Source organism: Thermobia domestica, chromosome 2, assembly GCF_964235325.1.
Source record: "Thermobia domestica chromosome 2, izTheDome1.hap1.1, whole genome shotgun sequence".
NCBI lineage: Eukaryota > Metazoa > Arthropoda > Insecta > Zygentoma > Lepismatidae > Thermobia > Thermobia domestica.
The window spans coordinates 358470823-358485068 of record NC_137455.1 but is presented as its reverse complement, the minus strand read 5'-3'; the positions used below and the strand labels follow the sequence as shown (position 1 = coordinate 358485068).

At 35.2% G+C, this 14246-nt stretch overlaps 1 protein-coding gene across 4 annotated transcripts in view; it reads right to left on the bottom strand.

Annotated features, from left to right (window-relative positions):
* Positions 1–14246, bottom strand: part of LOC145678814 (FAST kinase domain-containing protein 4) — a 74256-nt gene that overhangs the window by 42767 nt on the left and 17243 nt on the right. For all 4 annotated transcript variants that reach the window (XM_081749346.1, XM_081749349.1, XM_081749348.1 and 1 more), the window contains 3 exons: positions 13907–14056; positions 6928–7042; positions 228–358 (listed from right to left, as the gene is read on the bottom strand). In XM_081749346.1, the coding sequence (XP_081605472.1) occupies positions 228–358; positions 6928–7042; positions 13907–14056 (396 nt within the window). The remainder of the gene's footprint in view (positions 1–227; positions 359–6927; positions 7043–13906; positions 14057–14246) is intronic.

The following is a 14246-nucleotide window of genomic DNA, read 5'->3' as shown; positions in this document are numbered from 1 at the left end:
AATGCCAATAGTGCCATATACTGTTTTAAGTCATATTTTGAACTATAAGCTTAACCTGACGAATACAACGGATTGATTACCAAACGAAATAAAAACGATTGAGACATTTCACTTTGCTTGTTTAAAAAGAAGAAAACTTAGATGAAATGCACGAATAGTGACGGGTACATACTTTACACAGCTACAAAACATAAACGATTCTCTGACATACAACAGAAATAAATTACCTTAAACAGCTCATCTGAATTTGGTGGATGATAATACACATTTCCCAACGTTAGCAACAAAGAGACCAAGTCCTGAGGTCTACATTTATCCACATTTTTCACTACCCACTCTGAAAGTGCGTCCAGTAATTCTAGAAATAAAAATTAGAAACAAATTACGATAATATTACCTCATCATAAAATGATCACACTGACTTATGCGTTTCAGCTTAATTCGTTAACTTTCAGCGAATATACAAACTATTATGGGCGTCTCTGGCGGACGAAATATTCAATATTTTAATTTAATGTATTTACGAACAACAGAAATGAAATGAAATGAAATCTTTAAGTTTAACGTCCCACGGTTATGCCGGTTAGGCTAAAGGAGATGGTGATAATGAGAAATGAGTGAAATGGTGGAATGAAGAAAGTGGGAGGAAACGGGAGAACCCACGAGCACGGTGTTTGTCCACCACAAAGTCCACACGGCGCGAGCTGGGATCAAACCACGGACCCCAAGCACCGGAGGTGAACGCTCTACCACTGAGCCACCGCGCCCCCTTACTAACAACAGAATAATCATTTCCTTTGATGCCCCCCCCCCCCAATTTTACATGCCAGAGACGCCAATGCAAACTACAGTATATCGTCTATTAGTAACTACTAATATACACGAACCAGTGAATTTATCAGACATTCAAAAGAAAATATTTCTTTAATGTATATCCTAAATAACTCTATGGCCTATGGTACCCAGAGGTTTAATGTCACGTTCACAAAAGCTCTCCATTACTTCTGTCCTTAGCCAACTAGATCCAGTTTCTACTTTGTATTTCTGCGAGATACATTTTAATATTGTCCTTCCATCAGCGCCTAGGTTTCTCTAATGATCTTTTTCCGATTGGATTTCCAGATAAAACTTTGAAAGTGCTCCTACTTTCTTCCATTCTGTCTGCATGAAATGCCCACCTGATCCTCTTAGACCTGTTGATTATAACAATGTTTGGTAAACGGTATAAATTATGCAATTCCTCATTATGAACTTTCCGCCATTACCCACGTCCGTCCCTCTTGGTTCCAAATATTTTTCTCAAGGTTTTATTTTCAAATACTATCGGCCTATACTCTTCCCTCAGAATAAGCAATCATGTTCCGCAACTATACAGCACAACAGGCATGATTATCATTTTATATATATATTTTAAGCTTCAAATTCCTCGACAGAATTCGCGAAGATAAAAGATTTTGAACTGAATAATAACACAAATTCCCTGCTTTCAGTCGACATTTAATTTCTTCGTGAATATGGTTTTCCTCTGTTAGTATTAATCCTAGATATTTGAAAGTATCCATTTTGTTATAAAGATTGAAAGTACGTATCCATAATTCGCAGTATTACGATCCAGGTGAATTTCCATGCATTTAGTTTTACACCCATGTCCCTGCAAGCGTTTAATAAAACCTTTACCTTTCTTTTTATTGTTCTCCTATCATCCCTTGCAAGGCTTACATCATCAGCATACGCCATAACCTGATGAATACCATTCAGAAGAGGCCCTGCTTGCTATCTTTGATTTTCCTTCTGGCGTATCCAGATCAAAGTTAAATAATAATGGCGACAATGCATCTCCTTGTTTCAGGTCGTTCTCGACGTGAAAGCTCGTGGACAAATATTTTCCTACTAGGGCTTTACTTTAGGATTTATTTAAACACATCTTAATCTAACTAGCTTTTTGATATTTCAAATTCGGTAAGAACGTTGTAGAATGTTTCCTCCCTAACAAAGTCGTAGAACTTTCTGAAATCAATAAATAATTGGTGTACCGGGGTATTGTATTCCTATTTCTTTTCCAGTATTTGTCGAATGAAATACCTGCTCAACAGTTGAACGATTTTGCCTAAATCCGCATTGATAAAAATTTTCAATAATTTCATAATTACTACTATCAGTTTTGTCGTCTTTCTTGTGAATTGAAACAATGATTGATTCTTTCCCCTTTTGTGGCAATTTCTCCTTGTTCCAGATAAGAAGAATGAGTTTATGTATCTTGTTACATAATTCTTTCCCTTTATCTAAATTTGTCTACTCCCGTAGATTTTGTTTCTTTAATTTCTCTTTAGCAATTTCTCTTTCAGTTCGGTTAAGCTCTGAAACATACGTTTCTGTTGTGTACATTTCCTCTACGAACATTACTTTTTTGACTTATGTTAAGCAAATCATCCAAGAAATCTTTCTATCTATTCAAAATGGTATCTATTATCAGTAAGAATTGTTCACTTGGCTTTCTTCAATATATAAGCGCGAGGTTAAAAGCCTTTCTTAAATTCATTGATGCCCTTATACATGCCCTGAATGGTTTTGTTTTTACTATTACCTTCAAGTTCATTAATTTTACCTTTCAAAAATTGCATTTCTTTGTCTAAAAGTTCTGGAAGTTTTCCGCCTGATGTCAACAAAATTTTGTGTAGTTATATCGTTCGGATCTTGTAACCAACGCAATTTTACCTGTTTTCTCTTCTCTGCTAGTTCAATACATTTCTGGTCGATCCATCGTTTGTTCCTATGTATTTCCACGTTTTCCTCTTTTTTCTGAAATTTTAATGCTATTCCTAATTTCAAACCAAGTAACCTCAACATTAGTGCATTCCGAACCATCTAAAACCAAGATTTTTTTCGACACTTCAGTGTGGTATTTCCCTGTCGCTTGACCTTTCTCTAATTTCTTTAAATTAAATCTCTCCTTTTCAGATGATGAATATTTACTTTATTCAACGATAATCTTTCTCTTATTATCGCTGCTACCAGGTAGTGATCAGTGTCACAGTCAGCTTATCTAAACGACCGAATATCAATTATGCTAGACTACTTTTTACTAAAACGTGATCAATTTGATTATGTGATTTTCCATCTGATGAGGTTCAAGTATATTTATGAACCTCGCGATGTAGGAATTTTGTACTCTTCACGATAAGGTTTTTTGGATGTTATAAAGTTCAGGGGTCTAACGTTGTTGTCATTAGTTTTCTTATAAAAAACTTTCATTCCCTATAATCGGTTTGAAAATCCTCTCCTCCCGCCTTCGCCTTGAACTCTCTTAATAGGATTTTAATATGGTATCTCGGGGGTTGGTAAAATACCTGTTCTATTTCTTCGTAAAAACTATCTTTTATATCATCATCTTTATTTTCTGTTGGGGCATGTACATTTAGAACAATAATATCACACCATCGACCCTTAAGAGTAATAAAAGAAAGTATATTATTAACAAATATAACCTCTTTAATTGCTGATCTTATTTGTTTGTGAACGAGAAAACCTGTTCCTAGTTAATGTTTTTTATTTCCTTTCCATCTAACTTTCTGAACTCCTATCAGGTCAATCCTATAGTTCTCTAATTCACTCGTTACGGATTTTAACGTGCCTGCCTTATAAAGACTTTTTATATTTCATGTTCCAAATCACATATCCATTTTACTTTGGTAAGGTCGTGCCAAGTTATCATCCTGGTCCGAGGGTTCTGTAAATACTTCTGAACAAGTACATTTGTTTACAGGATAAGATTGTTAGCCACATGTCAAATAACCAAGCTGGAATACCACTCCTTTTCGTCTGTCCGCGACTGCTTATTCAATATATTCGCACCTAACCTCTATACATAAAGGTCTTCGCCTCGATTTACAATCTGAGGACGCACCCTAGCATGGTGGCAGCGACCCACGTTATGTAGTTACTATATGTCCTTGCTTTTTAAATAAATTGATATAGCATCGTCATACTCATGGCCAAGAGCAAGGTTCTTGCTCAAATAAATACTTTTTGAGTAAAATCAACATAAAAAATACTTAATGGACATTTTCACCAATATTTTTTACTACATTAAAACTATATTACATAAAGTAGTGTTAACACTGCTGTCACGTGAAAGCCGTCTCAGATTTGCCACAGATACAATAAGCAAGAGATATTTTTATTTCCTCACTAGCGTTTCACATTTTTGTTTAAATGATAATTTATTATTATTATTTGTATATTTCTAATATTAATTTAATGTTATGAAGATATTTCTGCAGTTAACGTCTGCTGAAGATAATGTTAAGTTATTGAAACTGTTACGACTTACTTTAATTTTAATAAATAAATATAAACTCTGGTCAGAAAAGTATTAATTATTTAAGTAATAGTTCCAGAGTCAAGATGAATGACGGATGGATTTATAGATTTCCTGCAGATTTTAGGAATGGAAAACAATATTGCGTACTTTAAGAGAAAGGTCAGAAAGTTCCTATTTCAATGTTAAAAAAAACTCTGGACGATAAAATTATATGTTATTTTTTCAGGTATTAATTATATTCCTTTACATTTAATTTTGTAATGATTAATTAATACACATAATTTATATTAACATACATATACAACTATTGTATATTATATACGAAAAACTACTCTATGAATTATTATAAACAACTGTAAACACGTAGTACCAGCATAATTATTTTGAGCCAATGTATTCAGAACTGAACCTCCGAACACCAAATATTTTGGTTATACAGAGTAAATCGAATGAAATGAAAAGTATTAACTATGACGTCATGCGCTTTAAAACTTAAGAAACTTCTTTTGAAAACTGGCTATTTTATATAACATTTGAAGTGCTAACATGAGACGTTGTAAAATGATAACACATGTTTTGTCCCAGACATAATTTTCCATTATTCTATAGTATTTTCAGAGATAATTTAGTCTGCTATAACGCATAGTTTTATAGAAATAAAAATTTGTTTTATTGTATTTTTTTTTTATAATTTCGAGCACTTACTGATTACTACTAATTACAAGTGGTACACACAACTTTGTGAAGTTCATGTTTGATTAGTGGAGGGAGAAAGTACAGCCTTGTCAGAATTTGTCACGATCTGAACATTTTCTGGCTGATCACTGCTGTTCAATTGCGTCATTTTTTTTTTTTTTTTATATATAACTCTTGAAGTGATTACCGTGCTATTGTTCTTCATTGGTAGCTTCGGTTTATACTGGAGATCTTAAGGGTCTTCACTACAGCGAAATTAAACTACAGCTAATTTTAGAGTTGTTCTGTAATATCTTCACAACAATTAAAAAAAATATTCGAAAAGCAGAAACGTAGTGAACTAGACAATACAATTTTGCATGTGATACCTTCACCACAATTCACCTACCCGCTTTTGGTATCCCGCTATTTACAGAACTCGCAAAAAATGCTAAATCTTTCTACACTTGCAAATCGAAAGCAGATAGATGAGTTGTGATAACGGTATCACATGCAAAATCGTATTATCTAGTTCACTACCTTCCTGCTTTTCGAGTAATTTTTATTTGTTTTGAAGATATTACAGAAATACTCTAAAATTAGCGGTAGTTTAATTTCGCTGTAGTGAAGACCCTTAAGTATGCTACACAATTGCCTAAACCCTCCGTATATTTTCTATTATACAGGGTGTCTCATAATCATGTATATGATGTTTCAAAGACTGCGGTAAAGAAACTAGCAACATAAATTGAACATAAACATATTACTCTCATATCTTTCCTTACAAGAATTTTAATCTCTGTTCTTCATGGCATGGTTCACCAATGCAACATCCAAATCAATACATGCCTGCAGACGAACAGCAACGATGTCATAAGTAGCTTGACAGACTTTTACTTGTATGCTGTGGAACTCTTCTGTGATGTTGACGTGTTTTGCCCTTTAAAATAACCCAATAAGAAAAAGTCAAGTGGTGTAAAATCGGAAGATCGAGCTGGCCCGATGTTGTTTGTTGCAGAATACAAACGCACACGCTGTTCCAGAGACATCTGTTCCACCATTCTGTCTGGCATACACCAACGCAGTGTAACAACATACACATAATTATGGGACACCCTGTATATATAGTGAGTTAACTTTTAATCTCAAAAGAAACAACTTCACGCTTTGAACTCAAAAGAGAAATTCCCTAAAATTAGTGATACAAAAATTAAAGAAACAATTGTAAGAGCAACTGTAAGTGAGAGAACTAACAAAAGATAAAAAGTTTGAAGAAAAGTTGAATAATTTAGAAAAATACGCATAGGTTTTCTTCAAGAAATTAGTGAAACACTCTTTAAGCAACAAAAAATTTGACAGTTATACGGGTCTAGTAAACCAGTTGCCAAAAACACGAAAATTTGGGTTGTAATATATCTATCAAGATCCACTTCCTTCACTTTCACTTAGATATCTTTCCGGAAAACCTACGAACTGTAAGCGACGAACACTTCTATCAGGACATTTCAATCATAAAAGAAAAACAACCTAAGTAAAGTTCAGGTATGTTCGCAGATAACTTCTGGACTCCTTAGGCACAATATTCAATGACATTATCAATTAACATCTATTACGTAGGTTGAACATTTGTTAATTTCTTTATCCAAATGCTAGGAATTAAGATATTTATCTATCTCAATGAAATCTTACGTGACAGAAATGGTTGTTATACGAGTATTTGAATTCAGCGCACTTTTCCCCATAAAAACAGTCAAAAAGATTTTAGGACAGAAAAAAGTTTCATTTTGTAGAACAGTGTAACAGCCTTTTATATTTTGTTTTGAAAAACAGAAAGTTAAATTACTTAATGATTTTAAATTTATGCACAGAATACTGAATAAATACAATTAGTTTATGTAAATTAAGAGTTCGGTGAGGTCAAAATAACAAACCTGTTTCTCTGAATCGCAGAAGTCCCAAACTTCTTGCTATTGAACCTACAACAGCAGGTTTTTCGTTTTGAGGTAGGCACTCAAGAAGATCCGTTGTGATCTTATCCAGTAGAAGCTGAAAGAAACACAAAATGTCTACAGTAATAGGTTAACCAAAGATCAAATGACGGCAATATTCTTTTAACGGGGCTCGATTTTTTTTCCTGATCAAGACGCCAATTCTGAAAACCAGGCATCATAATAATACATAATACGTTTTGACCTTAAACTCCTGTGTATTGTATTATGCCCATGTATAGTAGTTTGAATACTGAAATACTAATTGTCCACTGTTTCGGATGAATGAAAATACCATTAATAATGCTAAAGTTCAAGGTAAATTGGAAATTACAAAATCTAATTTGTTCTGAATCCATATAAGCACATAAAAATCAAAGCTATGGGCAAGTAGAAACTGGGAATAATAACGTCAAAGAAAGAACTAAATTTTTTCTGAGGACGTGATTTTAGTAACGCCTCTAGTGTCCTCGGGCTATTAGCGAGGTGAAGGTATTGATATCAGACGTTCGAATGCAGACATCACATTTATCTTCAGGGATTGTAATAAGGGACCCCGGAAATGTGAGCATAAATACTGCTAGCCATAGACTCTAGTCTAGCCATAAATACTGTTACAAACTTTTGACGCACGCTGTACATCCGGGGAGATAAGGAAAGAACCGCCACTGTGCTTACGGGAACCTTGAACCATTGTGTGCTTGTCTAAGAAAGAGGAAGCATTGAGCTGCAGGTCGAACCATGGAATAGGGCGACAACGAAAACCGTGTTGTTGTGATAGCGTTACATAAACTTGGACAATCTGCAAGTGACATTTTCAAAAATCTCCAAATCAGTTGTATGTTTGTGTATCGTACCATTGAGTGCTTCAATAAAACCAGGACTGTGAAGGATTGTCCGAGAACGGGTTGTCCACGCAGTGTCAGGACTCCAGCAGCCACGAAAGCGGTGGCAGCTCATGTGCGGAGAAATGTGGTAAGGAAGCAAGGTATCATGGCCCGTGAAATGAACATTTCGAAACGATTAATGTCCAGGCCTCTATGAGAGGACCTTGGACTACGGGCTTATCGTCGAGGTACAGAACATTACCAAGATGGACGCCTAAAGAAGCTGAGAGTGGTAAAATGTAGATTTCTCCTGCCCGTAGTGATACGCCCATAATGGTCATCAGAACATTCTTTTCACCGATGAGAAAATATTCACATTTGACAATACGATAGGGTGTATGCATCAACCTCTCAGGAAGTCCGTTAAAAGATTCCAAAAGTGCAGAGGGCACAGCATCCCTCCTCAGTGATTGTGTGGTGGGGGTGAGAGTTATTCCGACTCCACCCAGATGCATTTTTGCGAAAATGGAGTTAAAACCAACGCCCGAGTGTACAAAAGCACCGTTTTGGAGCCTACTGTGAAGAAGTTAAGTGGCACATTGTTTCACAACGAACCCTGGAGCTTCCAACAGGATTCTGCTCCCACCCACAAGGCCAGGTTAATTCAAGAATGGCTTCAGCGTCATGTCCTTGACTTTATTTCACCTGAAGATTGGCTCAGTAGCAGTCCGAATCTGAACCCTCTGGACTACCAACTGTGGTCAGTTCTGGAGGGCATCGTCTGCAAGAGGAGGCACTCGACCATTGACAGCTTAAAGCGTTCGTTTTTGGCAGCAGTGGCGGGTTTTCCCTGGATGTCATCCGTTCCACCATAGACAAATGGCCACACAGACTGAGAGCCTGTGTCCGCGCAAAAGATAAGCATTTCGAACTGTGATTAGTGCTGTGTGTAGTGATAGCATGTAAGAACAACATACGCAAAGCAAATTAAAATCTCTTTCATGATAGTTGTGTTATTCAGTTTTTCAGTTGTAACAGTATTTATGGCTAGACTTTGTATATAGTGACTACTTAGGGGCAGAGCTATGAATGGGGGCTTGTGATTAGCTGAGGGATATGATGGCTGAGGTATGCTGGTTCCTGATTGGCTGTTGGTCTGCTACGAGAAATGACCTTGTTGAATGTTAAGAGGCCGACCGGATAGGATTGAATTGAAACCCACTGTCTCTATTAAGCTGTTGCTTTCCCATGAGACAGCTATGGCTCCTTTATTGTTCTGTCCCAAAAATTGCTGCACTTGGCCACTATGGTGGTATTTGTAAAATCAATTCTGTGTCCAAGCTCTAGACTATGTTCTGCTAGTCCTGACTTCTTGGGTTGCTGAAGTCTTATGTATGTTGTGTTCTTTGCATCGTTATTCTATTGTGCGTCCAGTCTGTCCTATATATGTTCTGCCATATTCACATGGTGTACGGTATATACCAGGTGTGCGCAAGTGAAGTCCCTTTCCCTGGTTTGATTAATGATCTGATGTTGGCTGGAGGATAAGCTTTGCCCCTAAATAGTCACTATATATACATGCTCACGTCTCCGGTCTCCACATTACAATCCTTGAAGACGAATGCAATGTCTGTATTCGAAACGTCGGATATCAATACCTTCATCTGGCTGGAGCCCGAGAAGAGTTACTAGAATAACGTTAAAATAAACTAGGAGCCATACTCACATTTCCAGTCACCATGCCGACCTGGGTACCGGGATTTATCGAGCCTTAGTTTAAGAGATATTGATTTAAATATTGTACAGTCTTGTTCTATTTAATTTTACAATGTCATTCAAAATATAAAACTAACTTTATCCGTTACATAACTAACAGGTCATAAATAAGCAAAACGCAATATACCACGACATACACTGGACAAAAGTTAAAACCTAAAATGTGTATATATCCTCATACAAAAATAAACAAATAAAAAAACCTTAGGCTAAAGTAACAAGTTGAGAAGTCAGAACAGAGTCTGTGTTTTAAGTCTTCGAAGAGTACAAATACTAATTGACCTTCTCCTATTTCTACATCTTTCAGACTCCGTGAGTATAGTTATTAAAATTAATATCCAAATACTAAATATACAGTGCAACATGAAGCTTACTGAAATTATTAGCAAATGCTTGAAAGTTGGGGCACTGAATAGTTAGATTTCTATTAAATATAATTAAAATTAATATATAACTAAGTCTCAGGCCCGTATCCAGGGGGGTCTAGGAGGGCCGGGCCCCTAAATTTTGGCTAGTCCCCCTAAAATTTTCACGATAGACTGGCAACTGAACTGTAATATGGTAATGAACTATAATATGGTTGCATCGGGCCCCCCTAACTTCAGCCCCCCCTACATTTTTGGGCTGGCTAAAGGCCTGCTAAGTCTTCTTGATGATGTAAACTGTAAAGCTAAAACCTCCGTATTCATGTTACAACAAATAAAAACTATACACAAATCATAGTAAGATAATAAACTTTCGTAATTACATATTTAAAACAATTTAATTACATTAATTACATTACTAGTTTACCATATTTAAAAATATCGTTTTCTAGTCACATAAAAAATAACATTGTGTAACGGCCCATTTGTGAGCCTAAGCCTGCTCCAGCGCCCGCCATCTGCTAGCGATCGGCTGAACTACCTCCAGCCCAGTGGTTTCTAGTCATATATAAACTAGTGGAGGGCACAAAAACCGGTTTTTCGGTTTTTAGAAAGACCGAAACCGGTTTTTGAAAATTTTCAAAAACCGAAATGTTTTTTCTATAAGTCGGTTTCCGGTTTTTATAAGAAACCATTTTCCGGTTTTTATAAAAAAAACGGTTTCCGGTTTTTATAAAAAACCGGTTTCCGGTTTTTTTAAAAACGGTTTCCGGTTTTTAAAAAAAACGGTTTTGCCCATCCCTAATATAAACTATAAAATCAGGCTCAAATTTTAGAAAAAATACCTATAGTTGAAACTCCCGTACACTTTCTCAGAAGTAAATATGAGTAAGCATTGCAAAACGATACTATAATTACTTAACTAAATGACGCAAATTAATATTTCAAACTTAGCAATGACAATTATAAATAGGCCTTAGTTTTAAAATTGCCGAATAGTTTCGACCAGGCTTCTTCTCTTCTTCGATGGCTTGGAAATTCTTACTTCAAACCTACATCATACCTCCTGGCGTAGTAATAACGTTTTTCACTTCGCCGGCGCTAAACAGATCAACAAGAATTTTAGGAATGATAAGAAAAAAAAAAAAAAAAAAAAAAAGATTGCGAACTTGGCCAATAATTAATTTTACACGACCTCTAACGACTGCTTCCATGAAACTATCTGTGATAGTTTGGGTTTGGCTACACTATATGTACACTCATGTCCAAAATTATTGTCGCATGTCTATAAATATGTTGTTGTAGGAATATAATTTGATAACGAATTTGCCCGGTATTTCTTACAATGTTAGTACGTTTATAATCGCCAAAGACATATATGTGGCGAATTTCATGTCAAAAGAGCAGTAAATAAGAAGAATAAAACGAAAATAAAATTTTCTTGTCTATTTAGCAACATTTTGTTTTACTCATTCTAATTTTCGTATTTATAATTATTTTCCTATGAAATTTACCACAAATATACATTTCCCGACTATACACATAGTATCAGTATTAAAAGTACCCTACAAAATCATTATCAAATTATATTCTTACAAGAAGACAGTTATAGATATGCGACAATCATTTTGGACATGAGTGTACTTCTCCAGATATAAGACTTACAAGAAAAGTGTTGACTGAAATATAAGGAATTTTTTGATCTAATTATTAGTCTTTGGATTAGGGACCACAACATTTTTGAACGGTCCCTAAATCGAGTTTTCGCACTTTTCATGGAATAAGCACATTATACTGAGTTAAGTGATAGTTTGGGTTTGGCTACACTGTACGTACTTCTCCAGATTTAAGGCCTACACGGAAAGTTTTGATTGAAATATAGTGGATTTTTTGATCTAAAAATATATCAGTAGTTTTCCACTTAGAATTGCACACCGTAAAAATTATCTTTCCTAATTCTTCAAAATTACCTTTGCTTGTTGTAAATAATTAAAAAAAAAAATGTAATATGCACTTCCTTAAACTGTTCTATATTCTTAATCTGTACAGTGCCGGTAAAAGTGAAAAATACATTACATTACGAGATATGATAGGCGTTTGCAGTAGTACGAATTTCAAAACCACCAAGGACGACAAGAGGCCTCGTCTACGCCATTTGGCAATTTTAAACTACATCACACCACACAATTTTCATGTTTTCACTATTATCGCTTTTGAACTTTAGGATAGCACATAGTTCAGGTAAGAGACATCTATAAAATTTCCCATTTATTTCTGTTCAAAACCTTATCGTGTCATTAAATGACAAGAAGTGGGGAAAATCTCCAGTAAGATGCTCGGTCTCGGAATATGACTAATAACTTTCCTATTAATACGCATATATACACTATTCACATCGACTGGGTTGTATATAAACGTAACTGGATGCCACTGTGGAAACAAATCATAATAGAAATGGGCTACGGATCTCTAAACTCACTGCTCTGAATTTTGAATTGATAATTGAATTTAAGAATTTGATCTTTTTTTAACATTTAAAAACAAAAAGCAATGAATATCGATAATCGAAGTCGAGTTCTATGATTATTACATTTTTGGTTTTCATAAAGTTATGACTATTTCTTTGGATATTTTGATACGTTAAAATCCTCAAAATGCAGACCAAAGAAAGTATTTGACATGCTTGCCAAAAATCATCATGACTTATTGAGATCCAATACGATTTCAATCAACACTACAACCTTCTTTTCTTGATAATTATGTGTTGTTATCTTATGTTATCAGTGTAAATTATTTTTTTCTAAATACTTTCTGTATAACCCTTTGTGGAGCATTTACTGTAATTATATTCTCAATTTACGTGAGGTAATTTCAGTTATGTAACTGAAGGAAGAAAACAACATACTTAACTAGATCTCATGCGAGCAATTTGTTTATACATTCAGCAGGTTAGTGCCTTAATCAGTAACTGAAACGAATATACTGTCATCCGAAGTTACGACGTAACAAGCACTTAGCAAGAAGTTTCACGATACTTTTGGTAAACATCAAGTTTATTAACTTTAAGTACTTAGTACAATGGAAAAGTTTTCAGCACAATAAGATTTGCTGATGACATAGCACTGATAGTGGAGAACAAGAAGTACTTGCAGAAAACACTTTTAGACTTGAACGATCATCTGGAAAAAAATATACAAAATGAAGATAAATAAGAAAAAAACGAAAGTGATAAAGTCCACAAGAGTAGGACAGAAAGGGGCAAACGTATGGCTAGATGGAGAGAAAATGAAGACGTTAAGATGTTTCTCTATTCAGGAAGTTTCTCTATTCTCTATTCTCTATTCTAATATTCGCGGACGAAAGAAATGAAAAAGACGTAAGTTCAAGAACAGCGCAGGCTAAACAAGCATTCAATAGGAAAAGAGGACTGTTAACATCAAGAAATGTGCCATTGGACGTACGAAAACGATTTATTAAGGCACTAGTGCGGAGCGTGGCGCTTTACGGATCAGAGACGTAGACACTGAGAAAAGTTGAAATATCCAAGCTAGAAACATTTGAAATATGGTATTGGCGCAGAATGTTGCGCATATCATGGACCGAAAGGAAAAGTAATCAAGACATATTAAAGGAAGCTAATGAAGGACGACAGATCATGAAGATAATAGGGAAAAGAAAAATACATCATGTTTGGTCATCTTATTTGGCATTCCGATTGGATTACTGTGGTGATAGAGGGAAAGGCAGAAGGAAAACCAGGAAGAGGAAGACCACGGATAGAATATCTAGATGCAGTTACAAAGAAGAGACCTTATCAAAGTATAAAACAGCTCTCCCAAGGGAGAGAAAAGTTTTAAAATTTCCATGTTGCTCACCAACCTATGGCTGAGGTGAGACAGAAAGAGAAAGAAGTACGATCTTTATACACAAAACAGTGTAGAATAACAAACTTACCTGGTCAGGAAAGTTAAGCACCGATATCGAGAAAAGCAAATCAGCTATTTGTTTTACATCCAGCCTTTCATCCTGTTTTCCTATATTAAATGCAAGAGATCGTAACACAGGAGTAGAGCGTCGCTTCTTATTTGCTAATGATGAAAGCACCTATGGATAGAAAACATATTTTATACATTGTATTATCTATATATATAAAAGAGAACGTACAAAATTTTGTCCGCTCATCACGCTAATACGGCTGAACCAATTTCTTTCATTTTTGGGGGGTTATTAGGATTTGGACCCTAGATGGTTTTTATCATATCACTTTAATTTTTAATTACCAGTGTCTTGAGAT